Genomic DNA, 27,629 nt, shown 5'->3' on the forward strand with positions numbered 1-27,629 from the left:
AAAATTCTCAACAGTCGTCTTTTGTCTTTGGTGTTGGTGATGTTTTTGGCACCTTGTTTTAAAAGAGCTTTTCATTTGTGTTCGATCTTATATACAAAAAGAGGCGTACATTTTTTCAAAGGTACTTTTTTCCCCATCCCTTCCTCTACAATAAGAAAGAACTGAAAATAACTGCCATCCTGATCTTTGTGATCCTGCCAGAGGTGTCATGTCATTACAGCAGTATTCCAATCCCCTGAAGTGGAGTTCTCTGAATTCATAACATATTCTAATCCTTCACTGCGCCGCTCTCATCAGCAGCGGTACTCCATGCCACACTAAATTTATGCATATAAAAGAAGATATGCAGCTGTTATGAGTTTTCATACTGCGGAGCGGCACAATAATGTCATGTACAGCTTCATGCAAGTCAATATTCAACTCAATATTCTAGCTTCTGCCATTATGTAGGAGGATGAAGTATTGTGGCCTCCTTAAGGCTGTTCATATTAGTCATGCAGGTTTTCAGCTAAAATCCATGTACTTTTTTTTAAAAACATGTTTTCAATCTTTAGCAGAACCCTAAAGATATGATAGCTGTGTGGTACTTGAAGCACAGTCCCCCAATGAAAAAAAAAGCAAACGCAGGACAATGCATAGAATGTAATCACCTAAACACTGTGTTATCCTCCCTGCATTACAGAACAGTCTACCGGAGAAAATGCTGCCAAACAATATCAATAATACTGTTGCTGATGGAGTATGGCTTGGCCACCTTGTTACTAATGTGACACGGCTGCAGCAGCCTCGACCAATTACTGATGCTGTTAGCAGTGGATGATGGCAAATGTTTGCTCACAGGGCAGGAGGCCTCACTGCATGTGAAATTCAAGTTGCTGTCATTTGACTGTGTTATTTTTATCTTTACTCAGTCTGCATGATTTAGACTCACTGACACCCATGATTTGATTTAAAGGCTGATTTGTTGTTTAATGTAATTTAATTAATCTGTACATAAAGGCTATACAATGAGGCCAATACACAGTCACAGTTATACACAAGAGACTTCAACTTCCCATCCATTTCTAACTCTTTAACCCCCCCCCCTTTTTTTTAGTATGTTTTCAGCAAAAGAATAAATATGTATTCACCAGCATATGTATTGGTTTTACAAAAGCAATGTGATTTTCAGAAGCGATAACAGAACTCCATGTAGTTTTAATTTTTCAAGTAAACACACATTATTGTATGGATAGCTATTATTATTATTATTATTATTATTATTAGACAAGCCAAAAAAAGAAAAAAGATTTTCAGGAAGACGCTATTACATTTTTTTTTTAAATTTTTTTTTTTTTTTTTTTAAAGCATAGTTAAACAAGATAAAAGATAAAACAAAAAGTACCAAAGTGCCATGGCACATTTAAGAAAAAAAAGAAAAGAAAAAAAAAACCCTTTATATAGTAGTATTCATAACTTCACGTATAACTTCTGGTATCCATGGTGACAAGACACCGCTTACCTTTCAGCGAGTCCTCTTTCTGAAGGTGTATTTGGTTTGAGAACCGGGCATCAGCTGGCGCTCTCTGTCTGCCGGAGACGGTGCGAGTTGCTGGTCCGAACAATCATAACAAACGAACCCATCAGCTGGTAGGCCTTTAAACTCACACGCATCATGGGAAATGCCGTTCGTTACCGGTTAAACACCTCCTGTTCTTGGAACCAGAAAGGGCATCAAAAACTACATCACCCAGAATGCCTCAGTGAAATCGTAAACATAGACCTGTCAAACAACACAAACGCCATCTTGACAGCACCCTCAAAATGGCAGAAAGATGTGAGCTGGAAACCGAGTCCAAAGTAAGATTCCCGCACTCTGCTATTTAAAACCAGACTCGCCAGTTATTCCATAAACGAGTGGTAATGGGGTTGGTGCCCAGTGAGACAGCACAGAGCCTGTAAAATGGATATAACCACGGCGGTTTTCAACGCGGCCAGAGATGGTAAGCTGAAACTTATCCAGAAGTTGCTGAGCAACAAAACTCCAGAAGAACTGGAGGCTTTAGCCGAGGAGAAAACCCAAGGAGGAACGCCTCTGCTCATAGCCTCTCGATACGGACACTTAGAGGTCGTAGATTACCTCCTTGAACACTGTAAAGCTAATGTTGAACTCGGGGGTTCGGTCAACTTTGACGGCGAGACCATCGAGGGGGCTCCGCCGCTGTGGGCGGCTTCGGCGGCCGGACACCTCCCTGTGGTCAAGACGCTACTGAAACATGGTGCCTCAGTGAACAATGCAACACTAACTAACTCAACGCCGCTCCGAGCTGCCTGCTTTGACGGTCACCTGGAGATCGTCCGCTACCTGGTGGAGCACCGAGCCGACATGGAGGTCGCCAACCGCCACGGCCACACCTGCCTCATGATCTCCTGCTACAAGGGCCACAAGGAGATAGCCAAGTTCCTCCTGGACCGCGGTGCTGATGTTAATCGCAAAAGCGTGAAAGGAAACACCGCCCTCCACGACTGTGCTGAGTCAGGTAGTCTGGACATTATGAAGATGCTGCTAAAGTGCAACGCCCGCATGGAGAGAGACGGCTATGGGATGACCCCGCTCCTGGCGGCCAGTGTGACAGGTCACACCAACATTGTGGAGTATCTGGCCCACCAGCCTCGCACCTCCAGGGAGGAACGCATAGATGCACTTGAACTCCTTGGGGCTACTTTTGTGGACAAAAAACGTGATCTGTTGGGGGCAATGAGGTACTGGAGAAGGGCCATGGAGCTGAGGCAGCCAGGGGACAAAGCTGGGTCCCTGGCCAAGCCTCCACCTGGCCCCCCAATCCCCGCCTATGGCTGTGCTCAGGAGGTGAGCACTGCAGAGGAACTTGAAGCTTTGATCACAGACCCTGATGAGATGAGGATGCAAGCCTTGTTGGTTCGTGAGCGCATCCTGGGGCCATCCCATCCAGATACCTCTTACTACATCCGCTATAGGGGAGCTGTGTACGCTGACTCAGGCAACTTTGAACGCTGCATCAGTCTGTGGAAATATGCTTTGGACATGCAGCAAAGCAACTTGGACCCTCTCAGTCCCATGACAGCTTCCAGTTTCCTGTCCTTTGCAGAGCTCTTCTCTTTTGTCCTTCAAGACCGGGCCAAAGGCACCCTGTCAACACGCATCACCTTCCATGATCTGATGACTGTGCTGGGAAAAAGTGTGAGGGAGGTAGAGAGAGCTGTGGCACAGAGGGATAATCCTCCAGAAGCTCCTCAGTTCACCAAGGCCCTCTCCATCATCCTCCACCTCATCTTCCTGTTGGAGAAGCTTGAGTGCAGCCCAGAGCAGGAGCACCAGAAGAAGCACACAGTGTACCGTCTGCTCAAACTAAACCCCCGAGGTCGGACTGGCTTCACTCCCCTCCACATGGCTGTAGACAAAGAAACCACGTCTGTCGGCCGCTACCCTGTCGGCCGCTTCCCCTCCCAGGCGGTGGCAGCGCTGCTTCTCGAGTGTGGCGCGGATGTTGATTCGCGTGACAGCGAGAACAACACGCCACTGCACATCGCTGCTAACAACGGTTGTCCAGAGATTATGGCACTACTTATGAAGGCAGGGGCTCACTTTGATGCTACAAATGCACAGAGGAAGACGGCGTACGAGCTGTTGGATGAGCACAGCAGCGGACATCCGGCCCTCTACCCGCTGAACTACGTCACCCTTCAGTGCCTGGCAGCACGTGCGATTGAAAAGCACAGACTGCCCTACAGGGGACTGATCTCTGAGGAGATGGAGGCTTTCATTGAACTGCACTGACTTCCTCTGCTGTCCCCCATGAAGAGGCACCCCAGCACTACTCTTCCAGTTCTCCCCCAATCTTTACTATGACCTGCCACAAACGTTTTCTCCTGCCCGTTCTCCTTATCTTTGTCCCCCTTTGGACTTCTGCGCCACTCCTGGCTGTCCCAGCCTTGTGTCAGACCAAACCATAGCAATAGAAATCCAGCCTCTGGGTTTAAGTCTCTGGCTGAGATCTGGTCAGTTATCACTTTACTCTAACACTAAGTCTCACAGACTTTTAAAGTGATTGTTGGTTTCTACTGTTATTTAATGCTGGGTAAAACTCCAAATTCATTGAGGCTTTAATGCATTTCCCCTAGGTTTCTCCCATTAAGAGGGAGAGTTACAGTATGATGGTGCTTGTGTGGGTTTGCTGGTGGCTGAAGTGTCCAAGAGATGGGTTTTAGTATTATTCGATATGAAGCATCTGATCAAAGTAGCCAGATAACATGCATGGAAATGAAGTGTGAATATGGTAGCTCACATGTTGTTTTGCAATTTCATTCAGCAAGGAAGCATTTGAGCAAACTCAGCCGCTTGCTGGCATTTTTTTTGCCTGGTTCAATTTGTTCACGTATACCATCTGCTAGGTTTCTTTGATGCTGGGAAGGTGTTGAAATTACTGTGCCAAATGTTCTGTTATAGGCTGTAACTGGTGGCAAAATGAAAAGCAATTAACTTCTTAATTATAAGCAGAAGTAATAACACAAAGTGGGGACATGAAACTCCCAGTTCCAGAAGTTCAGTGAGTCAAGTTGCTTAATGTTTCAGACTTGAACATTATTCGTCAGCCTGCAGAGCCAATACTTGAAAGACGTATACGAGACCTAGGAGGAGTGGTGTCCCTTTTTTAAGTACAACAGGCAGGTAACATTGTTTGGCTAACACTCCCCTGCCTCCACACAGATGTTCTATAACCTATGCAGATTATAATATTCCAATCAGAGGCAACCTTTTTTAAGCAAAAAATTTACTGCATAAACAGATTTTACAAGGTGTTATTCTGCAGTTGCTTACCGTAACATGATAACAGGACTGGAGCGGCTTTGTTGACAGTACATTGGTATCTTCTGAATTTATGAACTAAGAATGTCTTCTTCAATTTCTTCCAATATCTGAATGAACAATTTCAAACTTGAGCCCAAAGTGTGCCTGCATCTGTCGTCTAATGACAACAACAGCTAAGATATTCAATTCAATGTCAAAGAGGCAGCTTCAGAGGGTTGGAGGGGTCGACAACAGAGCCATGGTGCTGCTGTTTGTTTCCATGAAAGAGTCACAAATTAACTGTCCAAGATCATGTGTCAGTTCTGTTTTGGAGTGAATTTTCCTTTTAACCTCAGATGCAGCTCACAGAAATGGAACAGATGGCTCTCCGGCCATCCCTGCATCTTAGTCTTATATTTAATAGTCTCTCTTTTACTTATCTTGTTTTATCATGAATGTTTTATTTGTCTGTGCGAAGCACCACCAAGTTGAATGCACACCGAGAGGCTCTACAAATCCTAGACACCTTACATTCAGGCTCTGAACTGTCGCTGCCTTTCTCTCTCTCTCAACTGATTCATTTAACTGATGATAACTCAAGAACAAAAGTGTGTTGGAGATACCTGAATAAAATTCAGTATCACAACAGAAAGTTTGTGCTCGTGTGTGGGTGATCTCAGCTTTCATGTGTGTTTTCTGCATCTGCGAAATTTTATTTGGCATTGGTACTGATTGGAAACTAAGCTCTAAAACTGAAAAGTAATCTTTCTTTCTGTGCTCTGATTTATTGCAGTTCTTGAGTTTGAGTGCTGTTATTTGCAACGGCAGCATTAACAGCATCATTACACATATTTAAATTGGGTTGAATTGGTTGAAATTGCAGGACATAAAACTCTTACCATTTCATCACGACTGCCAGGTGCATGAAATTATCCTATTTAGATGGCGAAACACGCATTATTTTGGAGTGCACATTATTAAAAAATCATCAGTGACCACTTATTTCAGCTCTTTATAGCAAACACAGGCTTTCAACTACTCATATAAACTTGAGGACACTAAAATAAAGCATAACAGAAACTTGATCTTTCTGAGTCCTGCACTCTTAAAGTATAAATAGAGTGCAATTAACGTCACTGCTGCAGGGCAGTGGTAGAGACAGGGCACTTACCCTGCTAATTTTAGGGATCTTTTGCCCTAGCTTCAACTCTGAAAATGGGAATACTGTAATGCTATACAGTCAGGCAGGTCACAGGGTGACTGGCAGAGACAGCACACAGACAACAGAGACGGCTTTATTCTGACAGGAAACAGACACAATATTATATTAATGGAACGCTTAACTTCAAATCTTTATTATTTGCTAATCTGCTATTGTCACTGTGAATGTGACAGGTGTCATGTTGGCAGAGTTAACTCCAGCTGGTAAATGGTGGTTCCAGTTCATGTGACGACATGCATCCACCGTGCTTAAATGTCATTAAACCAGAAACTGAATGCTGACCTCAGACTGTATATAAAGAGATGCTGACCTAATCGAGGGGGTCTCCTATGGCAGATCTGACCTCTGACCTCTCTGTGGAAGGTAATCATGGTTATTAATCATACTATGTGTCATTGGAAGTAGTTCACTTTTTATATACGGATATAAAAGAACACTACAACTGTTAATGTAGGGATACATTAAAGAGAACATGTCTTATGTGTTACATTTAGGTGGAAAGTGAGAACTGTATCACAACTCTTTTTCTACAGAAAGTATCCTTGATTTCATTAAGGCCAAAATATGTTTTAGGACTTTTTTTTTTTTTGTCCATAGAAAAAGTGGTGCATGTTTTGTGGATTCATGAACCTTTTGTGTTCACAATTTCAACCTCCAGTAAATGCAACATCAAATAATCGTGACTTCCCACTAGATGTCACTAGCAACAAAGGAAATCAATCGGACCGGAAACCTTTGTCCTTTTAAGACCATGTGAAATGCTCAGAAATTGTAGCTTTCAGTTGTTATCAGAAAAGGGGGCAGTTGGTTAATTTTCACATCATTTATTCACAATAACAAGCATTCTTTGTGTCACTAAAGAAGGGAGAATGAGTTACTGAGAATGGCTTTTTTACCAAGAGGCAAAATATACATTTGTAATGCATCTGGATGAAAGGAAATGTTGTGAGGCCACAGTTGTCGATGCTGAGTGTGTTTGCAGGATGTTAGATGGGGGTCAGCAGAAAAGCTCGAGTACAGCCTCCTTCATGTTGTCCTGAGGTGTCATGCCAACCTCCAACACCACACTCCAACACTTCACAATTTGCCCTTGTGGCGGTTGTTTTTGTCATGTTGTGTGACCTAAATAGGACCAAATCTCGAAAAACAAAGAGCTGTGTTAGTCTATATGGACTCATTTAAATTGACAAGCATAGGGTTTTGTTAACATCTAAAATGTTCTCATTTTTATTCATATTTTCAGGCAAAATGCTGCTTTAACGTGGGCAAGATTTTATCGACATACGATGTGAAAATGGTTTGAAGTATACACATATATGGTTAAAATTTTTTCCAATATTCTTTAAACTCTTTATATGATTAGGTAAGATTTGGGTATATTTTATCGGAAATCACAGTCCAGTCATCCTTTGTTAGACATCAGACTGCAGACATCCATCGGGATGCTTTCTTTCTTTCTTGCTGCTGAAAATATGCTGATTTATTCAACTTGTGCGATCATTTTATTTGAGGGTTTGCCCAGGTATGACGTGACAAAGCAATCTATTCCATATCTTCTTTATGCCACTCAGAGTTTTTGTCATTGTGATTCTATTTAAAGTACAAGAAAACCTAAAAATAATAATAATAATAAAAATGAATTGACGTTGACGTAAATTCGCGGATATAAATGGATTGTATGAAATATTAAAACACCTCTTATAATATATAACATAACAGTACTATAAACTACATTTAAAATAACCATAAAGTTGAGTCAACAGACTTCACAAAATTAACATTTATAACCTTCATGAAGGTAGGATTTACTGCAGAGCTGTTAGACTGCATTAGTTTCAACTAGACTTGCCTTATAAACTGAACACTGCCTCCAGCACCATAAACAGCCAAGTTATTATCATCCATTGTCCTCCTGATGTGATTGCATTATTTACCTCCTGTGGCATTATTAATATATTCTCATAATGTCCCACCACGAGTTGTATTTTCCTACAATTTAGAGTGTCCGGCTATAATTTAGCGTGGGAGTTCTGCTCTGTGGGAGCTGATATGGGACTCTGACTCTGTGTTCCTGCCAACAGCTATAATTAGACACTATATTATGGGAATCTACGGGGTTTCAAGGTGCTTATCTTCATTTTAGCCCTCGGGGAACACGTTTGGGAAAAAAAAAAAAAAAGAAAAGTCAGTCACCGGTGCACAGGAGCGACCTGCCTCAGCAGCCACCTCTTTTGCACCAGTCAGCGATCCAGCAAAAGAGGCTGGGATGAGGATGTGTGGGGTTGGATGTTGAGAGGAGAGAGAGAGAGAAGGGGGGAGGTAATGGGGGTAATAGGGGTGATGGGGGATACGGTTGCTATTGGAGATCTTGCCTGCATCACGTCATGTGTAGGGGGGAGGGGGAGAGCTCCGGTGTGCGCCTGAGAGAGAGAGAGTGGAGAGAGAGAGAGAGAGAGTGGAGGGGGAGGAGAGGAGAGAGGAGAGGAGAGGCAGGGAAAGGAGGAGGGCATTAAGGAAGAAGGCAGGGGAGTATCAATGACATCAACCAGCAGTATCTGAGGCCGCCCGACTAGCAATGCTCTCCCGACAAAAGGGCTGAGCAGCAGCCTGCGATATCCGCTGCGCTCCCGAGAGGTCGGTCGGTCGACACAGCCTTCGGACAGCGGTCTTGGTTTTTTTTTTTTTAAGGGGGGGTGGGTGGTGGGGAGTTGAAACTGCCGGCGATGTGTGTGCATGCATCCTCCTGCACAAAGGCAGACCTTTCTCCGAGTGCTGCTGCCTCCACTGGATTACATTCATCCTCGCTGTTTCCAAGGAAGCTTCCAGCTGCAAATCCACCCACATGAATCTGCCAGACAGTAAAGAAGACGGAGCACTTCCTACCAAGGTAAACCACCACCACCACCACCATCAGCAGCAGCAGCACCGTCCTGCATTCTCTCACACTTTGCACCCCACCCACAGTGCTTCAATTTGTGCACTTTAGTCGGAACGGAGCCCCCCGTTTGGAAACTAAACAAGATCCAAGGGTTTGAAATTTCATCGTTGTGTCTGTCTCAGGGGGGGTTATGGTTTCCTTCTTTGCGTTGTGTCTCTCTCTCATCGCGGCATCACTTGAGACTTTGTTAAAAATAAATAAAATGAAATAAAATGAAAATCAAAATAAAGAAGCAGCTCACCGCGGGCTTGTGCAGATCAGGCTGGTTGGCAACAGCGCTGTGAGTGCGCGTCTCCCTTCACCCCCTCCTTATTGTTGGCTGGGCAGCGTGAGGGACCCGGGCAGACTGGCAAAGCCTTTGTTCCTCATCCACCTTTACATTTAAAGTGCTTTTTAAATGGCCTCTTGAATGCACTTTGCAGCTTTAATGAGTCTAATGTTGAGTTAGATTTTTTTTGAAGTCTCAAAAAGAAAAAAAAAATCATATACATATTCCTGATGAAAAAAACAACAAACAAAACATAAATGCATCCTATTTCAAAAAGAGGAGTCAGGAAACTCATTCTACCACTGTACTGTATATTTCACTGATGCCAAAACCAAATAAAAATGTCATTATGATAATGTCATTCCCAACACTTTGGAGGATGCTATCACACACACATCATGCATCCATATGGGCTATTTCACTGATACCAGAAAGATTTTTTTAATTTATTTTTTTTTTGCCATTGAAAGCACCAGGTGGCAAAGCGGATGGACTAATTTAGCAACACTGTTTTCTAGACAATAGAGTGGCTGCTGCATCTGCTGCTCTCAAGCATTACTTAAAACAAGCCCATCTGCACATATAGGGAGAGCTTTTTTAGTCCATAGACCTCTCATATGTCTATAATTATACGCAGAAGGATTTGCTGTTAACAGAGCCACTCACGCGCACAGGCACAGGGTAATTTAATGATACATCGATTCATCCTGACACATTTTCCGAGGGCTATTGCTTGTTTGGAATTTAATCATGTAAACTCCAAATGCCTGTTTAAGTTTTTTTTTCTTCTTCTTCTTCTTTATTTTCTCTGTGTGGCCTCCGTAAACTGGAAAATCGCACTGTCGTGGTGAATCCGAGGGAGGTCTTCCTCCTCAAACACAGATGGGAAATTTTCCCTGGGGCACTGTGCGTTTGCTGGTTATTGTTCCAGACCATTTCCACATCCCTAATTATTTTAATCAGTCATTTTTACGCATGGATTCCTCTCTTTAGTAGATCCCCTGATTTTCTTTTTTTTTTTTTTTTCCTGTCTTTTCAGCTCCACTCTCTGTCTAACAGAACACACAAGGTACTCCACCTTCATCAGGGGGTCTGGGATCTAGATATTTGCGTTTTCATGACAGGGAAAAGTCATTATGTGGAAGCAGAATAATTATGCGGGCAAATTTCTTCTGTCTGTCAGTTGGAAACAGATCAAATATTCCCTTCCAAGAGTCAAGAGATGCGTGGCCCCACAGGTATTCATGCAGGCACTGTTAGGAGCGGTAGCTTATGAAAGCAGTGATGGCATGTACTCTTTAAATAGCTTTTCACAGGGTTCAACCGTAGGCCTCAATGGTTTTCCGCTTCCTCCAAACAGATACCACTGTAAGATCCATCCAGACTTGAATATGCCAGATGACGTGTGCTCCCAGAAGAGCAGCTTTGGTTTCACGTCAAAGGCCTCATTGAAGTCTTATTCCCAGATTCTCGCAGCGGCGCTACCCTAACTGCTCCGCTCTGTTCTTTCTTCCCTCGTGTTACATGTTATGCCCATGACTGAATTTTGTCAGAATTCTCCCTTCTCCACTCTCCATTAGCTTCGCTTTGCACCAGTCAGCTAGAAGGCAGGAGCACATCAAGGCATGCAACTTTGATGCTGCGAGCGTAGCCACCTGTATTACAAGCAGACAGAAACTTTGTTGTTGTCGAGGCATTGATATTAATTGACCTTTTCAAAGCCTTCCAAACGGCGAGCTTTTGTCTGCTCGGCTTCCCTTCTTTTATATTCAGAGGCTGCTGAAAACAATGTATATACAGAATGCAGAATGAAGGCAGCAGAGGCCGGACACTAAAATGATTAGAACAAAAGATTTTCTAAATTAAGATATATGTTTGATGATACACCAACTTAACTCTGAATCAAAGTTGACTGTACAAGCTGATTTCCTGTCATTTTTATTGATTCTTCCCCCCAAAAAATGAAGGCTTAAAACCCTAAGAAAAGTAGATATTTAATAGGTTAAAAAGGAGGATATCTAAGGGAGACCAATATGGCTTCAGAAACATATTTTTCATATTTCTTAACCTTTGTTAGCCATATTATCTTTAATATAGCGTGGCAATAAATCAGCATTGTGACGTCTGATCATAGCACCCGAGTGTTTTGCAAAATGATGGCGGTCAAAAGAGTAATTGAGCAAATCTTATACATAAATGTTAAAACGAGGTAGTTAAGTTTTGTAATGGGGAGACGTTTCATGGCACTTAACATCCATTGGATTGTATTCTGTGAGACTGTCCATGCATTAGTTTCCTAATGATGTACACTGATTTTTAAAAGATACTCTTATGGTATTGATTTAAACCATATTGACTGGCCATCACATTGCTGATATGAGAACACACATCGACTAGTCACACGGTAACACACACACACACACACAGAGTCCATTAAATGCAATCACATACTGGGTGACACAGTGTTACTCTGTGTGGAATTAATCACCACATATCATGATGCAGCGGGTAACATATGTGTACACCGAGCAGCGTTTATCGTGCTAGACGAACATTTGCATGTAAACTTGCAGCTCATTTGAATTTGATCATGTAGAATTTAGTAAAATGTGATGCTGTGTGATCATATTATCTCCATGCAAATTTAAATGATTCAATTCAACTGTTATTCAATTAATTTAAATATATTAGTGCCATTATGTTTGCAATCAGCGGAAAAGTCTTTTCATTCAGAGAAAGTGCAACTTGCTGTAAATAAATGAATAAACAAACGGTAGGAGGTACAATTCTGCCTGTTATAATTCTGCCTGTTTTGACGAGTTTTTGTCCAGTATTGCAGGATCTTATTACCGATCTCCTCCTTAGCTGTGCATTATTTATATTAATTGCATGGATAATATGTAGAGAAGAAATGTATGTGCATATAAAGAAATTTAGGGAATCCATTATACCTGGTGGGATCTGTGCTGCAGCCTGGTAGCACAAAGACATTTCTTTGTGTTGTTTTTGTTGTTGGGGATCTCTCTAGTGAGCCAGCCCCATAATTATCCTTTTTCAACCACGAGGTCATTTGCAATTATGTGTGTATGCGTGTCGGTCCTGTGTTTGTGTGTGCTTATGAGTGAAGGCTAAGAGATAGGTTGTGACTTGACTGATGCCCTTCTCCAGATGAATCAGAGATTCTGATGTGTCAGCAGGGATGAATAATGCACACTGCTCCACTACCTCTCTCCTCTTCCTCTCTTCTCCACCTCTTGTCTTCAGTCGTTCGCCTCTCTTTTCATCACAACTGCCACATCTGAAGACATCTTCACCTTCCTCTGCACCCCCCCTCCATCTCACTCCGCTCTCCTCCTCCTTTATGCAAAAGAAGGCTGCTGCTGTTTCTCTCTCGCTGTCCTCTGGTCAACCCTGCTCCTCTGCTTCAACAGCTAACTCAAGTTTTGCACAAGTCTCTTTATAGAAATTCATAGAAATTTGCGCGCGTAGCAACGACGAGACACGTATTGTCTGAGCTCCTTCCTCTGCCCACGTTTGTGCTGAAAATGGCCAAATGTGTTGATGTGCACAGCTCATTATCCAATCATGGGAGGAGGAAGCGCAGCCATTGACGCGAGTTGACAGTTACATCCCTGACTGACAGGAGTCATTAGGAGGGAAGGGCTGACTGACAAGATGGCTGATAAAGCAGAAGACAAACTGACTAATCAGAACGCCGAGAAAGGGGGGGCACCGTTTGCTTTGAAGTGTACCGTTACCCAGCGATATAATGTTCATACAGCAGAATATTCTATTTACCTTGCCTCAAGCACTTGACAAGTCGTCAGGAGTATTTTCAACTCTTGGAGTGTGCGTGCACGGTGCAGGAGAGGTTGGGATGAATTAATTTGGCCTGGAGTGATGCCAAAATAATACTGAGATCATAAAATAATACGACTTTACTTGGCTTTGCTTTATTTGGTGAAGCCATATAAATGCTAATGCAGGCAGCAAAACCGTGTAACTGTCGTGTACAGTAATACCTTTACTAGTCAGGTCTTATCAGGGCCATTATATCAGTGTGACAGGATATTATTAGGTTAGCTCGGGCTTCTTAGCCATGTGTGTGTGGCTGTGACATCTGTGGTATTGGTCTAAGGATAGCAATGTCAGTCAGCAACTATTGGATGGAAAACCTAGAATATTCGGTGCAGTCTTTGATGGTACCCAGAGGATAAACCTTCCATACATCAGTGATCGTCAGAGGTTCACATTTGTGGTTTCAGTGAAAGGTTTCCAAAACTGTTAGACTGCTAATACATTTTGCACACAAATTTGTGTTGCCCTTCAGATAAAATTTAATTACTTTGGTGATCCTTATTGATTAAACCCATAAAACTCATCCATGTGCACCAAAGTTGCACGTTTTCCCACTAAAATAATCACATCCCATTCATCACCATTGTCTAGAAAGCCTCTTTTTTCACCCACCCTGCTGTAGCTCAAGCACACCAGCTCACCTGTAACTCTAAGCAAATACTGTAAAAATGCTCTTCACTACACAGTGGCAACTTGTTATTTGGAAACAATTTGGCAGTTCAAAGGAAACAGACCATGAAGAAGAATAATGATGGAAAGCCCCCACTATGCAGGATTGGTTAATTAATTTTATTTCTAAGAAAGTCTAAATCTGTGATTTTGTGACATCACTGCAGCTTCAAGGCAGAAATACCCAGCGTTGGTGTTGACTGCTTATTTTGCTCATAATATGTTCGAGTCGTATTCCAGCCTTTAGAAAACAGCAGATGGACATGTTAACAAGGTAAAAAAAAAACAAACTGGATTTGGCTTTTTTATACAGCAGCAGCAGCTTCAGGTAAAAAATTTATGACCAAATATCTGCAAAACCTCAGCGTTAACTCAATTTGTCTGTACTATATTTAAGACTAATTAGCAAACTAAGATGTTACACATTACAAACACTGCACCCGCATCGGCATGAGCTTGCTGAGCATGTCGATGTTCACATCCAGCTCAAAGCGCTGCAAGCAGTTAAGTGTGGCTGTAAACTTAAAAAGGTCTGCATGCGAGTAATTCCCGTGTGTGTCCCGTTGTGGTCAGCTCTACAGAGAAGAAAAAATTCTGGCATGTTTCCACATGCCAGTGAAATAACATCTTGCATCAGTGAAACAGTTTTGCTACTTTAAAGACCTTTACTGTGCAGGATGGAAAAGGAACGATGTCCAGGAAGCTTATGGCTCCATTCCATCATCACAACTCGCAGGGAGAAAACTTAAAAGCTAGAAGATTAGACTCCCTCCGGGGTCAGCCAGAGCATTCTGCAGTCTGTGATATGTGTGCGTGTGTGTGTGTGTGTGTGTGTGTGTGTGTGTGTGGATGCAGGTGCTGGGACTGGTTGACATGGCTCTTGAATGCAGCCCCACATTTGTTTGTGGCATTTCATGATTACTCTGTCTCCACAGCACTGAGGGATGCCAGTTTGGATGAGGTATTTGCTTGACGGAGGTGAGAGTAATGGCCAGTCATTGGTGGAAAGCATCCGTGCACGAGTCTGTTACCCTTGACAAGCATTTCATCTCTTCACTTACGGAGACACACTCTCTGTCTGATTTCAGCATTGAGACAGAGAACAAATGCAGCTTTTCTACCCCATTACTCCGGTTTTCAATTCTATTCACAACTTTATCGTCCCTCAAGGAGACATTCATTTGGCGTCACAAATCTCATCTCCATCAGGAAGTCATGCAATGGCTGGTTAGTGACAGAACCGCTAAGGCTGGTCGTCTGTGGAGCACGTAAATAGGATTTGTTCAGCAGCGTACGTCGCCTTAAAAATCAGTCCTGCTGTTAAATGTTGAGTTCTCTAGTTGCTGATAGTCAAACAAGTAATCAGCTTTTTCGGCTGTGATTTTGTGCTATTCGTCGACCTTAGCTAAACAATATGAAGTGTGAAATGTATGGCAATGTTCTGTAGATAATCCCTGTGTTTTTACAGAACAGTCGTGAGCTAATGAGCTCTCAGTGGACGACATATCACGTGACCACACCAGACAGGTGATACCATGGCAACACAAATACGCAGGAGAGTGGAATCCTGGGCAAACACAACAATGTGTCTCCAGGAAATTAATAAGGAGCCCCCCAAGGGAGGTAGACATGTTTTACATGAGCAAAGAATGAATAAAAGGTTGCTTCAAGATTGCAGCGCACATGGTAACGATGAAGGAGAAATGCAGACCAGGTGTGTGTTGGCATGTGAATCGTCAGTTGTGGGGTTTGCAAACAAGGACATTCATTCTATAAATCAATAAGGGGAAGGATCCATTTGAAGACTATCTATGAAGCTTACATTAATAACATCCCCATTGGATAATTCTGTATGAATGATCAATCAGTACGGTGTTATTAAAACAGAGCGCTGCATTTCTCAAGACCGCTGCTATCGCTTTAAAAACAAGCTTATCAACAGGCTCTTTAATCTGCTGTGCACAACCCCGACTTTGTCTCCTGACTGATGAGTTGGTTTTTCGCTAAACGGCTGAAACATGGAGGTAAAAATGGCTGGAATGTCTCATTATTGAAGCACAATTGAAATATGATGATGGCCAGGACGATGACAATGACGTCCAGGAAGATGAAGGTGTTCTCTGTTGTCAGGGAGCCTCCGTCCTCCTCCAGGAGAAGCTCACTAATTGGCTGCGGTGTGCGTCTTGGCTGGCGGTGCGTGTTTCCTGCATATGTGTGTGTGCTGCTTGATGGACTTGGTAATTTATTATAGACACATTTATGAACAGTGTTTTGGATTTAAGGAAGACATGGTGCTGCTTACACTTAAATAAGATGTCGGCCCTGTAATCTAACAAGTTACACAATGCATCTCCTCTCATATGTCAGAGCTGTTTAACAATTAGGGACGTACATGCAAGTGCATAACTATGTGGACATCAGTATGTATATACAGTTCTCTCTCCCGCTAGGATAAGAGTCTGTGCCAGCCTTGGATATGCTAATTGGACAGTGAGTTGACAAGGACTCAACCATCAGCCTGCGTAATGAGCCGCTACACAGAAGATCGGCTGCCTCTGAAGAAGAGGCAACGGAGAAAGGGAGAGGGAGCGAGGTCGCTGAAAGAAATTACGAAATATGTTTGGGTGTTTGCGAGCTTTATGTTGTCGTTTCGCTTGAGTGAACGTTGCGTAGGTGTCTGTATGTGGACACGCACGCGTCCTCTTCTTCTGCTGTTGTCAGATAAAAACCTTCACCTGTCAGGTGAAGCTGCAAATCTGCGCAATGTTCCGTTTTTTAAATTTTTTTGGAAGGGGAAAAGAAACAGCCATGTTTTAGCCGGATGACAATGCAGTTTTGGCATTACCCTAAGGGATTTAAAGAGGTTTATGAGCCTAAGGGGTTGAAAATTGACTGAGCTCATGGAGGAGCAAGTAATCCTTCAACTTATTTGAAAGCATGAAAATTGTCAAATTGAAGCTGCGAGGTTTTCGTGCAGCTGCGTGGTGAGCAGATCCTTTTTTAAACAAAATTTGGAACATGGCAAACATACATATTGTTAGCAAATTTATACTTACTCTTAAATATCTCGCCTCTCCTGCCTATGTTAAATAATATAAGTATATAAAGAAACAGCGAATTTGGTCGGTTGGGTCTTGTGTTTTTAAAGCAAAATCTTAAGGATTATAGAACGTATTTATAATTCTTGTCCTTTCATAATGTACTTCAAGCAAATTGCTCTTTACACTTGAAGCCAGTAACTTCCTCACTTTAAGTCAGCATGAGTAGTTAGTGGATAAACGTGGCACTTCACAATGCAGGTGGAACTTTGACAGATGTGACAAAATGACCATTAGTGGTTAAAATAAAGGTCAGAGAATGATGTTTTTTTTATTTTATGTAGTGCAATCTACTTAATTTTAAAGCTGTATTTCACAGACGTGTGATATTTTCTCATTTAAAGGTGATGTGAGGTTTTCTGACTCTATTCTTGTAGCTCTCGCTGTAACATCCTGTGACGAAACCAGCTTCTCCAAGGTAACAGACATTTTTTTGCTGCTCTGAACCGCTCCAATAATGTGCCCTATATGTACGTTTGGTTATACATTTGCCGCTCAGCAGGATCCAGCACATCTGTTGATTGGCTCATCCGAGGCCGTTTCATCCATTATGAGACGTCTCGTTCTGGTTGCGTTTGTCCGTCCGACCTTGGAGCCCCTTAAAGATGCGTGGGTGTACATTTGCTGCACCATTGTTGGGCTACAGCAGCTTTCACTCCGTCCTAGACGTGCAGAGATTGAGGTCAAAGGGAAAGTTAGTTTGGTTAGTCACGCTTCTCTCTGCACCCCTCCCTTTGTTCCTTATCACGAATCCGTGTGTTGTCTTGGCTCGGAAATGGTAGTTGAGATGAACAAAAGCTGCAGAGCATCCAGATTCTGCATGAAATGGGGAGCAGTGATTCAACACAGAAATTGTCATAAGTCATGTTCACGCTGGTATGTAATTTAATTGATGTGCAGCGAGAGAGGCTATTTTAGCACCTCCACGTCTTGCTGGGATCGGACAGAGGGGTCAGGCACAGAGAATGTTGCAGCAAAATGTGGCCAAATATGAGGGAAATCAAAGAGCAGATTTTAGAAAATCCACCCCGTTAGCTGTAGGTGATCAGTTAATTAAACTGTGACCTCAAGCAACAACTCACACTCCCTGCTAGAGAAAGCCGGAGAGAGAGAGTGTGGGTAGATACAGTTTATTCTGTTTTCTCATAATCCAAGAGAGTTATTTTTTGATTTAGATGTCATTACTTCATTATAATGAGAAAATCACGCTGCTTTTCAAAGGAGATCACATAATAAAGTACAAAAGGAAACTTCCCACTGGAGACACAGAGATTTGAAAGCAGTCATACGGTGATACTTCACAATGTATACGTACATACGTTTACATCAAAAGAGAAGATTTTAAAAAAGGGTGCACCAATAGATCTTTACAATATGCAAATTAAAAGCCTTCAACTGCGGCAAACTGTCAAGACAAATGCAGAAATAATGTCAACGCTGCCACACCCTACAGCGCAGAAGCCAAATGAAGGAATAACTGATTAAAACATGTATATGTACTATATATAATCGTAGCATGTAGCATTATTTTACTTCTACTGGTCAAGTCAACGTTACTGTAATGTCAGTTCTGCTACACATATGCACATACAGGGAACTGACGTTGCCTTTCTCTCAGACCCTCTTTTCAAGAAAAACACACAAAAAAATAAAAATATATACACACTAAAAAAATATGTAAGCTAAACATATAACACTAAAAATGTACAGTCTAGACCTATAGTAAGCTACAAAATACGCAAAAAGTCTAAACATAATAATAAAATAATAATAATCAAAATGTATTTTAAATACATTGATTTTTCCATATTTATTAGTGCCATTGAGGTTAGAAAAATTATATTTGAGAGGCAGGAGTAATTTAGGATTTCACAAGAAAACGCCCAGATATTAATGCCATTCAGTTATTTTCATTATCATTGCAACAGTTTTTTTTTTCTGTGTTAATTATTGATTTATTTTGCCATTGGAACTCATAGTTCACTCATAGTTTAGTTTTGTGATTAATAATCAAATAAATGAAAAATGCAAATCACAGTCCACCAGAATTTAGCGTGATGTCGTTTTTTTCCCCCTGACTTACAATTAAATCTGACAAATTATCCACGGTAATGTGATATAAATTTAATAAAGTCAAGTCATTTAGTCGTATTAAAGAATTACAGTAATCAGTGTTTAAATGAATGGATGATGAAGTAGTCAGAATTCACATCAGTGACCGATTTCTGTGATTGACTAATTGATGATTCACTGTTCCTTTCGTTTGTATATTGCTTGATCACAAAAAGAAATACACAAAGGCATAACAGATAATTGCATATATGGACTTTCCTTCTGTGCCTACATGTTTGGTGGGCTGTTTCCATGACTCATTTTTGCTCTCAGAAGTGTGATTTGAAACTCCAGCAGCAACCCTCTTTTTTTTTTTTTGTTCATAGCCTCACACCAGTGATGAAAATGGTAGCTCCTGGTTGGGAAGTGTTATTGCTACTTGTCAATATTTCCCATGATAACACTGTTTTGGATGCGTGTTGCATGAGGCGTTCGTCCACAGTCCTAATTTCAGCTTCCTGCAGCGTCGAGCGAGACTGATAGTTGTGGTATCCGGATCTCCGGATTCATTTATATTCAGGGCAAAAAAAAAAAAAATTCGCAGTATTTGAGTGACAGGTGTTTTTCCTTGTTCGAGAGGAACCTCAGATATTTTATTTCCACTGCTAAAAATGTAACCAGGGCGGTGTAGCTCATGCCTGCAGTAAGCCGTGCTTCATCCTGTGCCTCTGATCCTCAGTGTGTGTGTGTGTGTGTGTGTGTGTGTGTGTGTGTGTTCATGCATGCGTGTGTGTGTGTGTGTCTGTGGGCTGTGTGTTTAAGAGAGAGCGAAGGGAAGTGTGAGAGAGTGAGTGCCAATCTCCCCCATGATGCTTTGCCATCTGCCATGTTCATGTGTGCGCGCGCGTGTATTTATTTGCGTGTGTGTGTGTGTGAGTGTGTGTGTGCGTGGCCCTGTGGGTGTGCATGCATTTGTGAGTGTCGTTTGCCCACAGGGTCCAGGGTCATAGAGACGTGAAGTATTATCTGTCCAAGCCCCTCCTTGTATCTTACATGGGTCCTACTCCAAATGTCTCCTCTCTAAGCCAGCCCACAAAGCCATGCATAATTCAATGCGAGGTTATTTCTGTGCTGAAAAAGTAGAAGTGCACCCTACGATTTCAGAATCATTGGTAAAAATGAGAACTAAGAGGGCTAATTACAGTGGATGTGTTCTTATTAATCCCTGAAAAGTTTCCTGGTGCACAGCCGCAGACTTCCCCCACCCCCCTCCTCTCTTATTATGTTCCCATTAAATATACTTTTTTTTTTTTTTTTAAAGTAATGATAAAAAGAAGTTATTGCCGCACTACATCCTCCAAGCGTCACAACACACCTGTAATGCTCGCTCCCGGCGTCGGATCCAAATGAAAGACAAAAGGATTCAAAAGAACACGGGGTTCTTATCAGGTGTACTATCTCACAGCTAGCATGGTGCCGCAGGAAACAGATCCGGTCTTTCTATGAGTGCTCGTGGCTCGTCGTCATGGAGACAGGCCTTGTGAGACCATCTCAACCCACTTGTGGTGAAAGGCATCATGGGTATGGTGGGGGGGAGGGAGGGAGGGAGGGTGGGGACGAGGTGAGAAAAACAAAACATGTCATCTTCCCAGGGCCCCGACGGAGCAGGGGCAGGTTGGATGCCACCTAAACAATGTTATTTCATCAGCCTGATGGAGCACAATAACCGGTGTACATTTCACCACCTGAGCTATGGTGTCATTATCTGCCTCCCCGCAATAAATAGCACATGTATCCCCATCAATCTATCTGTCTGGCTGACCATCTGTGTTGTCACACTGAAAAGGTAATAAGACCAACCCCTGCTGTCCTCTCTCTGGATGCTGAGCCAGATGATCAGGGAGAGCAGGTTGTGATATCTCTGAGGGGGCTGTAGAAACTGTAGGTAGGCCTGAGTCATGAGAATATTCATGCTCCCACCTTTTAATTCTGCTTCCACAACAAGCAAAGCGCATGGCTATTACAGGTCCAGAGAGGAGGAGCGCGTTAGATACCATTAGCGTTAAATGCCATTAGCGCAAGCACCGACTTGCCCAGACTGGCCTGGTCTGCTGCCGCCGCCGCCTCTGTGTATCTGTTTTGGCTTCTTCCCTCAACATTCACAGCTGTAGGATGCTCTAAGCCCTTTTGTTTGAACTGTGTCAATGGACCAGCAACAGCTGGAGCAGCCGGTGCAGGGCAGCTGGGGAGAGGAAGAGGATTTGTATACAAGTAGGGGTTAGAGTGTGTATAAAAAGAGAGGGAGATGAATGATGGGGTGTCACGGAGGAGATGGCATCGAGAGAGGAGAGGTTAACAAGGAAGGCGAACAGGAAAGTGGAGAGGAGAGGGGAGGAAGGGGATGAAAGGAGAGGAGATTTCAGGAATACAGAGACTAATGCAGGAGTGAGACGAGGGTAAGATTAAGGATTAGTTAGAGGCTGTGCGGCTGTAGTGGAGGTAGAGCAGAGAGAGTTTTGTCAGCAGGTAAAAGACAACTGGGAGGGGTGGATAAACTGAGAATGATATATCAGGTTAGACGGAGGTCACTGAAAGATATTAAGGCCCCGGTAAATCCAGTACACGGGACAGAGGAAGCAGACACTGCAACATACGAAGAACAATGTTTGAGTGGCCGCGTGGCTCCACGCAGAACAGTAGCCCTGGTTAGATTAACGGCAGCAAATTGAGTTTCCGTAAGAGGAGAATTTACTTAACATGCTGCCAATGGTGCTTGAATGAGCTCTGATCTGATTTTTCTTATCACATTGTTCAATTGAAAAGGGGACGCTGAAAGCTTTTCTATTCAGCGGCTATTACGCAGCGTTAGATAAGGCGAGGGCAGAGCGGCGAGAAAAAGAGCCTGTATCAGATAGACAGCCATGTTTTCAGTTGAGCTATTTTTAGTGGAGGAACTGGCAGACAGTAATATGTTTGAGCAGGTCATTAGCTCAATAAGTGGTTGGAGGAGTCTTTGAATATGTAACTCACCAGAAATGCCTCTTTCATTTAGTAAAGGCGAGTAAGGGTCGGCCCAATCTCTGCTCCTCCGTTGCTTGCCAGTGTATCGCGGATGTCAGGGTGAAAGTGTGCTGATGGGCTGTTTGCGCATATTTATGTGCCGATCACAGCGTGGCCTGTCACCTGTGAATAGATACGATGTCTCCCTGAGGCATATACGTTATCCTGTACCGCTACCTGACATGAGGCATGTATGTGTGCGTGATATATGACAGGTTAACAAAGGCTCCTTTCTCATTTGGCCTCTCCACCTGTGTTCTGACACATCGAGCAGAGGGGCGGGGGTCGGAAGAGCTCGATAGGACTGAGGAGTTATTGACTCCCAGACGGGGAGCTTCAGCACAGCTTGTCTAAATCTCTGTAAGCAGACAGAGCTGAATTATGTTCCGACTTCCAGATGTGTGCGACTCTGTGTGCATGTGTTTATGCGAGGAAAAAAAGAGAGCAAAATACTGATGGAGATCCCCCCAAGGCGAAGGATTAGCAAGAGGGGGGGACGTCTATTAAAGTAGCAGTCTCTGATACATTTGCTGTTATTGAATTTTTCCTGCATTTCTACTGACCCCTCAATCCTCTTTGTTTAAGTGTTTTCCATTACTGTGGCACACTCTGGATGTATTATTGCATTAACACTTTTATGTGCCACCAGAACACTAAAATACCCAATGCTGAGGAATTAGGCCAGAGCTGAAAGGAAATTATTAGGACGTCTGAGGGGAAAAAAGGAACTCTTAAAATGTATCATTTCAGCTCATTTCATGGCTCAGTAGAAAAGGAGACTTATTAATACAGAGGCAGTACACTGAAAACTATTTTGGTCTGTTTCTTGTCATAGTTATTGAGCAGTGGCTCTATTGTTCTGGTATTAGTTCAGTCAGAGCTGGCCTGCTTGAGCTGTTAATCCCAAGTCAGAAGTGCTCTGGCTAAATCAAAAGACCTAATCCTGCATTAGCATGAATTTCTCTGTAATTTTCTTCATGAGGATGTTTCCTCTGCATCACTATGAAATATTGTATGTTTTGCTTCTTCCCTCACAGTGCATTGACATTTCGAATGTCGCTCTAAAAGCAGAATGATGAATCAGAGGTGGAGGAAATATGTCTGACCTTCTTCTCTCTTTTTTTTTTTTTTCTTTTCTGATTGTCTGCAGAGTGCCTACCCCTGTTGAGCGAAGCCCTGCCCCCCTCGTATCTCCGTCATCTCCGACCAAAACCGCGGTGGTGCCATGACTCTGCCCAAGACAGGTGGAGTTCTGGCCCAGTCCAGGAGGCCTATCCTGGGGCTCTGCCTTAGCCCATCTTCCCTGTGTCTGCTGCTGCCTTTGATTGTCCTGCTAACCAGACCTTTAAGCAGCGTGTGTGGAGCACTAGGTATGACGTCTGTCTGTCTGTCTGTCTGTCTTATTATGAAAAGCTCTTTATCTGTATATCTGTCTAGCCAGCCACACCTTTCTTCCTCCTTTGTCTCTGTCTCAGTTGAATGACAGCTGGTATATTGTCAGCAATAAATGTGATGCACAAAGGTGTGGATATATATGTGAATGTGTCTGTATCTACACACATCTTTGACTGTGTGTGTGTGTGTGTGTGTGTGTGTAGGTGTAAGTGTAGGTGTGTGTGTGTGTGTGTGTGTCAGAAGAGTGATTCGAGGCCTGTCACTACATCAGCTCTGGACTGTGGTGTTGTTAATGTGTTTTGATAAGCCAGGAGGTCCCATCAGCATGTTCCTCATCACCTCCTTGATTACAGCATTTCCATGGATTTCCTGCCTCAGTGGTCCACACACACACACTCACATTCACACACACACACACACATGCTCACACAGACTCAGCTGTTTTGAAAATGTCACCAAGATGATTTTTTTGGGAAAAGAGATAAGATGAGCCAAAGATGGAGATATCACCTCTCCCCATTAAAAATGAGAATTATCTAATGCATTTTTCATTTTCCATTTGTGTAACCAATTTGAGGCCATGATCCTCTGAGAAGACTGATGTCATAGCTAAAATATTTTTAAATTCACTGGAGAGGGAGAATTACACAACAGCCAGATTTCAGTTGAAATGTTGTGGGACTGAAGATCTCTGCCTTTGGACCACCCACAGTGTATTTCAACAGAACAGATAGTGTTATAGAAAAATGAAAGCTTCCTTTCTCTGTTTCTACGAATCTCTCTAACTTTCTAAATAAAGGAAGAGACAAAAAACATTGAAAAACATAAATTCAGACTGAGCTCTTCTTCTTTTTTCTTCCAGTAACAGCGCAAAGTCACACAAAGACAGAATTCCTAATCACTCGGTCAACAATTTCTGCTTAAATTTAAAAGTAAAAAAGTAAAAGTTGACATTTTGTTCGAGGCGCTCAGCATCTCTGTGGTTTAACTTAAATTTAATAAAAGGGGGGAAAAAACTAAATTAGTTTCAGACAGGATGCTTTTCTATTTGTGATTTTATGGAAAACACAAACGTTTCCCTCACAAAAGAGATAAATGTTAAACTTTCAAAACAATGCCAAATATTGTAAATGACATTAAGAATAATTGCTTTTTCATTTTGATGTTTATCTGTCCTGATTTTACATTCCTATTTGCAAATGGTCTTACAACAAGTTATCATTACAGTACAAGGCGCAACAACTACAGCTTGAAATTGAAGCCAATTTAAAACTTACATTCTGTCTATTTCCATCAGGGGACAACTCCTCTAGTTGCAAAAAAATAAAAAAAATCTGCTTGCATACGAGTCTATGAGGAAATGAATCTACTTCTCACTTTATGTGTTACCTCATTAAACATTTTTGCTATGAAGTTTATGCTTTCAATCACCAGTTTAAGTCTTTTTTTCAATACAGGAGGATGTTCATTTTGCAATTATGGTCCCATTTACAGTAAAATAGACAATAAAGCAGGCTACGCTTTAGGGTGTGGCTGCCTTTTGATTGGCATGTACTACTGCGTGGGCGTTCGTAGTATTCTCAAGTTCTCAGTCAGATTCACCCTCTCATGCAAATATAGTCACTTCTGGCTCCGTAAATGAAAAGACTGCCAAAATGCCAAACTCAAGGCTTCAAATCCAAGTCCACAATCCAATGACTGCCATCGCCGTGGCCATGTCCTTTCTCCAACTGCGCATCACACTCTAACTACTCTCATCATCTTTGGATCACAGAATTTTTATTTATTTATTTATTATTTATTAATTTTTTTTGCATGCATTCGGCTATGAGACGCAACCAGATTTGACAGCAAAGACGCACAAACAGGGGACACACAAACAGGAAGAGATGCATTATTAAAAGTGGCTTAAAGGCCTGTCAGATCACAGCTGGTTGCACTTAATATCTTAAGTAATGTCTTTTAAGGCGGTTCATAATTCAACATTTCACCAGAAATTGCATTAATTTCACCCAAAGAACTTCTCCAAAAACTAAACTTGTAATTCCTGGAACTCATATTCCGAATATAGTCTGACCTGAAGCAAACCCAGTTACTTTTCTGTCACATGGCAGGATGAGTACACCATGACTCTGTACCTGCCGGTCCCACTTATAACCGGACACACCAGTCGTCAGTCAGTCAAAGCTTTGCAGGTTACAAAGGTGTTCCATTAAAAGCCGACCAATGGCAGGTCAGCGGTAGACGTGCCTAGTCCACGGCAACACAGTGAACTCCACTATTAAGGACAAAGAGTCCCTCATTAGTCCATTTTTCTGGCAGCTTTTCTAGAACCTTCCGATCATAACACTTTCCTGCTCAGTGCAAATCCATCCAGAGCTAGTGCCTTGCAGGGCTTTTCTCTGGCTTTCAGAAGAGGCTTAAGTGGTAACATTGCCAGTGGGGTCGGTTTTGCACGAGGATTGGTGTTGAAGTGCATTTAAGAGAACATAGAAAACATTTGGACTCAACATAAGGCCACCGAAAACCATGTTCAAGCCGTAAGAAGAACATGAAATTCATTCATAATCCGATAGCCCGGAGAAAGCAGTTTCAGCCATGACATTTTTTTGGACTTCCAATAGTTCAAATTCACATATTGTTGGCAGAGAAAAAAAGGGCAGTTTGCTCAATACTCTGTATGCACTTCTAAGAGGCAAACAGGCGGGAAAGTATCCTGCTCTTGAGTCATAAAATGGTGGGTATGAATTTGTTCTGATTGGCTATACTGTACCAGCGTTTTGCTGTTGAGGATTATAGGAAGCATAAAATGAAACCACTTTAGTTCTCATATTAGGAGTGGGTTTTTTAGAGACATCATGGTGCAGTGGGCACAGGAGCAGTCTTTTGGTATTATTCCACTTATTGTCAAAGCATTGTAGTGAAACTGGAAAGCGGTCTGTTTGAGCCAGTGAAGTGAGCACGAGTGGGAAGACGTGCAAACAGGCTGCAGATAGGAAGGTTCTTTTCGTTCCTGTTCTGTCTTCAGAGCAGAAGTGAATCAACACAGCAAGACCTCACCCACCCAGACGTAGGGGAGGAGGGATCCAGGTTGCTATGGTAAGGGTCATCCTGACTTCACCCTGATGGATAGCAGTGATTCTGTAGCTGAGGAGGAGTTAAGCTGGGCACCATGGCAACAGGCCACAGACAGATAGCAAGGCGTGGATGCATGAGGTGGTTTGACTGATCTGACTCAGTCACTGTGAAAAGTGTAGGTTCAGTACTGTTTGCTCAATATCACACTTGGAAATTGCTATTTACTTGCAGAGGCTAACTGCAGTGCTTAGGCACCACACATCAGATGCGCTGCAGTCGCAGAAATTGTTCTCCTTGAGTTCTCCGATGAAACAAAGCAGGAAATTAGTACAAGTAATGTTGTTTATTGCATTTGCTGTGTTCTTTAGAATTTGCAATTGAAAATCTCCTGTAAGTGTTTGGCATGTACAGGCACAAATTGACACCTCTGGTATTAATACATTAAAACCAATTATATGCTGTGAATTTGCAGCCAACACTTCTCCTACCTGTGAAACACTCATGTGTCATGACAGCCCAGGCTGCATGCAACACAATGGTAGTCTGTTCTGGAGGAAGCACAGAGAGAGAGGGGGAGAGAGAGAGAGACAGAGATGCTCCTCTGAAGCCCAACCCCATCTTTTATTTATGACCCACAGGAAGTCCTTCAGCTTGTCCTCTAGATGATACTCAGGAAGTAAGCACAACACGCAGCCATCAGAACACAAGTCGGCCTGACCAGTCACTGACAGTGAAATGGGGCGTGGTCAGCAGGGGGTTGTTACTGGTTGTACAGTTGGTTTGATGTCCTTTGGGTTTAGAGGTGTCAGTTTTCATGCTTCTGTTTTGATTTCTTTTCTCTCTTTTTCTTTCCCGATCCCTCCTCCTCCCTCCTCCTCCCTCCTCTCCCAGCTCCCCCAAAGTTCACCAAGATTCCCACAGACCAGATCGGAGTGTCAGGGGGTGTGGCATCATTTGTGTGCCAGGCCACTGGCAATCCCAAGCCTGTCGTCTACTGGAATAAGAAGGGCAAGAAGGTCAACTCCCAGCGTATCGAGGTGGTTGTCACAGTGCACAATGGTTGACTCCTACTGTAGCTGCATGACAAATACAAATATGTATATCCATTAATAAAGATGTGAAATGTAGAGCAGGATCTCCATAGATTAGATGCAGCTTTACACGCACACACACACACACACACA

The 27,629-nt window shown here is 42.7% G+C and overlaps 2 protein-coding genes across 4 annotated transcripts in view; both read left to right on the forward strand.

Annotated features, from left to right (window-relative positions):
• Positions 1-1,454: 1,454 nt before the first annotated feature.
• On the forward strand, positions 1,455-5,459 carry fem1a (fem-1 homolog a). Its single transcript, XM_008291466.1, has one exon. It carries the CDS (start codon positions 1,943-1,945, stop codon positions 3,794-3,796), a length of 1,854 nt encoding a protein of 617 aa, XP_008289688.1. The 5' UTR covers positions 1,455-1,942; the 3' UTR covers positions 3,797-5,459.
• A 3,124-nt stretch (positions 5,460-8,583) lies between these two features.
• ptprsb (protein tyrosine phosphatase receptor type Sb) overlaps positions 8,584-27,629 on the forward strand; it is a 70,036-nt gene continuing 50,990 nt past the window's right edge. For all 3 annotated transcript variants that reach the window (XM_008291469.1, XM_008291467.1, XM_008291468.1), the window contains exons 1-3: positions 8,584-8,916; positions 23,123-23,342; positions 27,337-27,482. In XM_008291469.1, coding sequence (XP_008289691.1) covers positions 23,198-23,342; positions 27,337-27,482 — 291 coding nt within the window. In that variant the 5' untranslated portion in view covers positions 8,584-8,916; positions 23,123-23,197. The remainder of the gene's footprint in view (positions 8,917-23,122; positions 23,343-27,336; positions 27,483-27,629) is intronic.

This window comes from Stegastes partitus, unplaced genomic scaffold (assembly GCF_000690725.1).
Source record: "Stegastes partitus isolate 25-593 unplaced genomic scaffold, Stegastes_partitus-1.0.2 Scaffold745, whole genome shotgun sequence".
Lineage (NCBI taxonomy): Eukaryota > Metazoa > Chordata > Actinopteri > Pomacentridae > Stegastes > Stegastes partitus.

What these genes read in the sequence shown, in the direction of transcription:
- fem1a (XM_008291466.1), top strand. Translation starts at nt 1,943, where the DNA reads ATGGATATAACCACGGCGGTTTTCAACGCGGCCAGAGATGGTAAGCTG.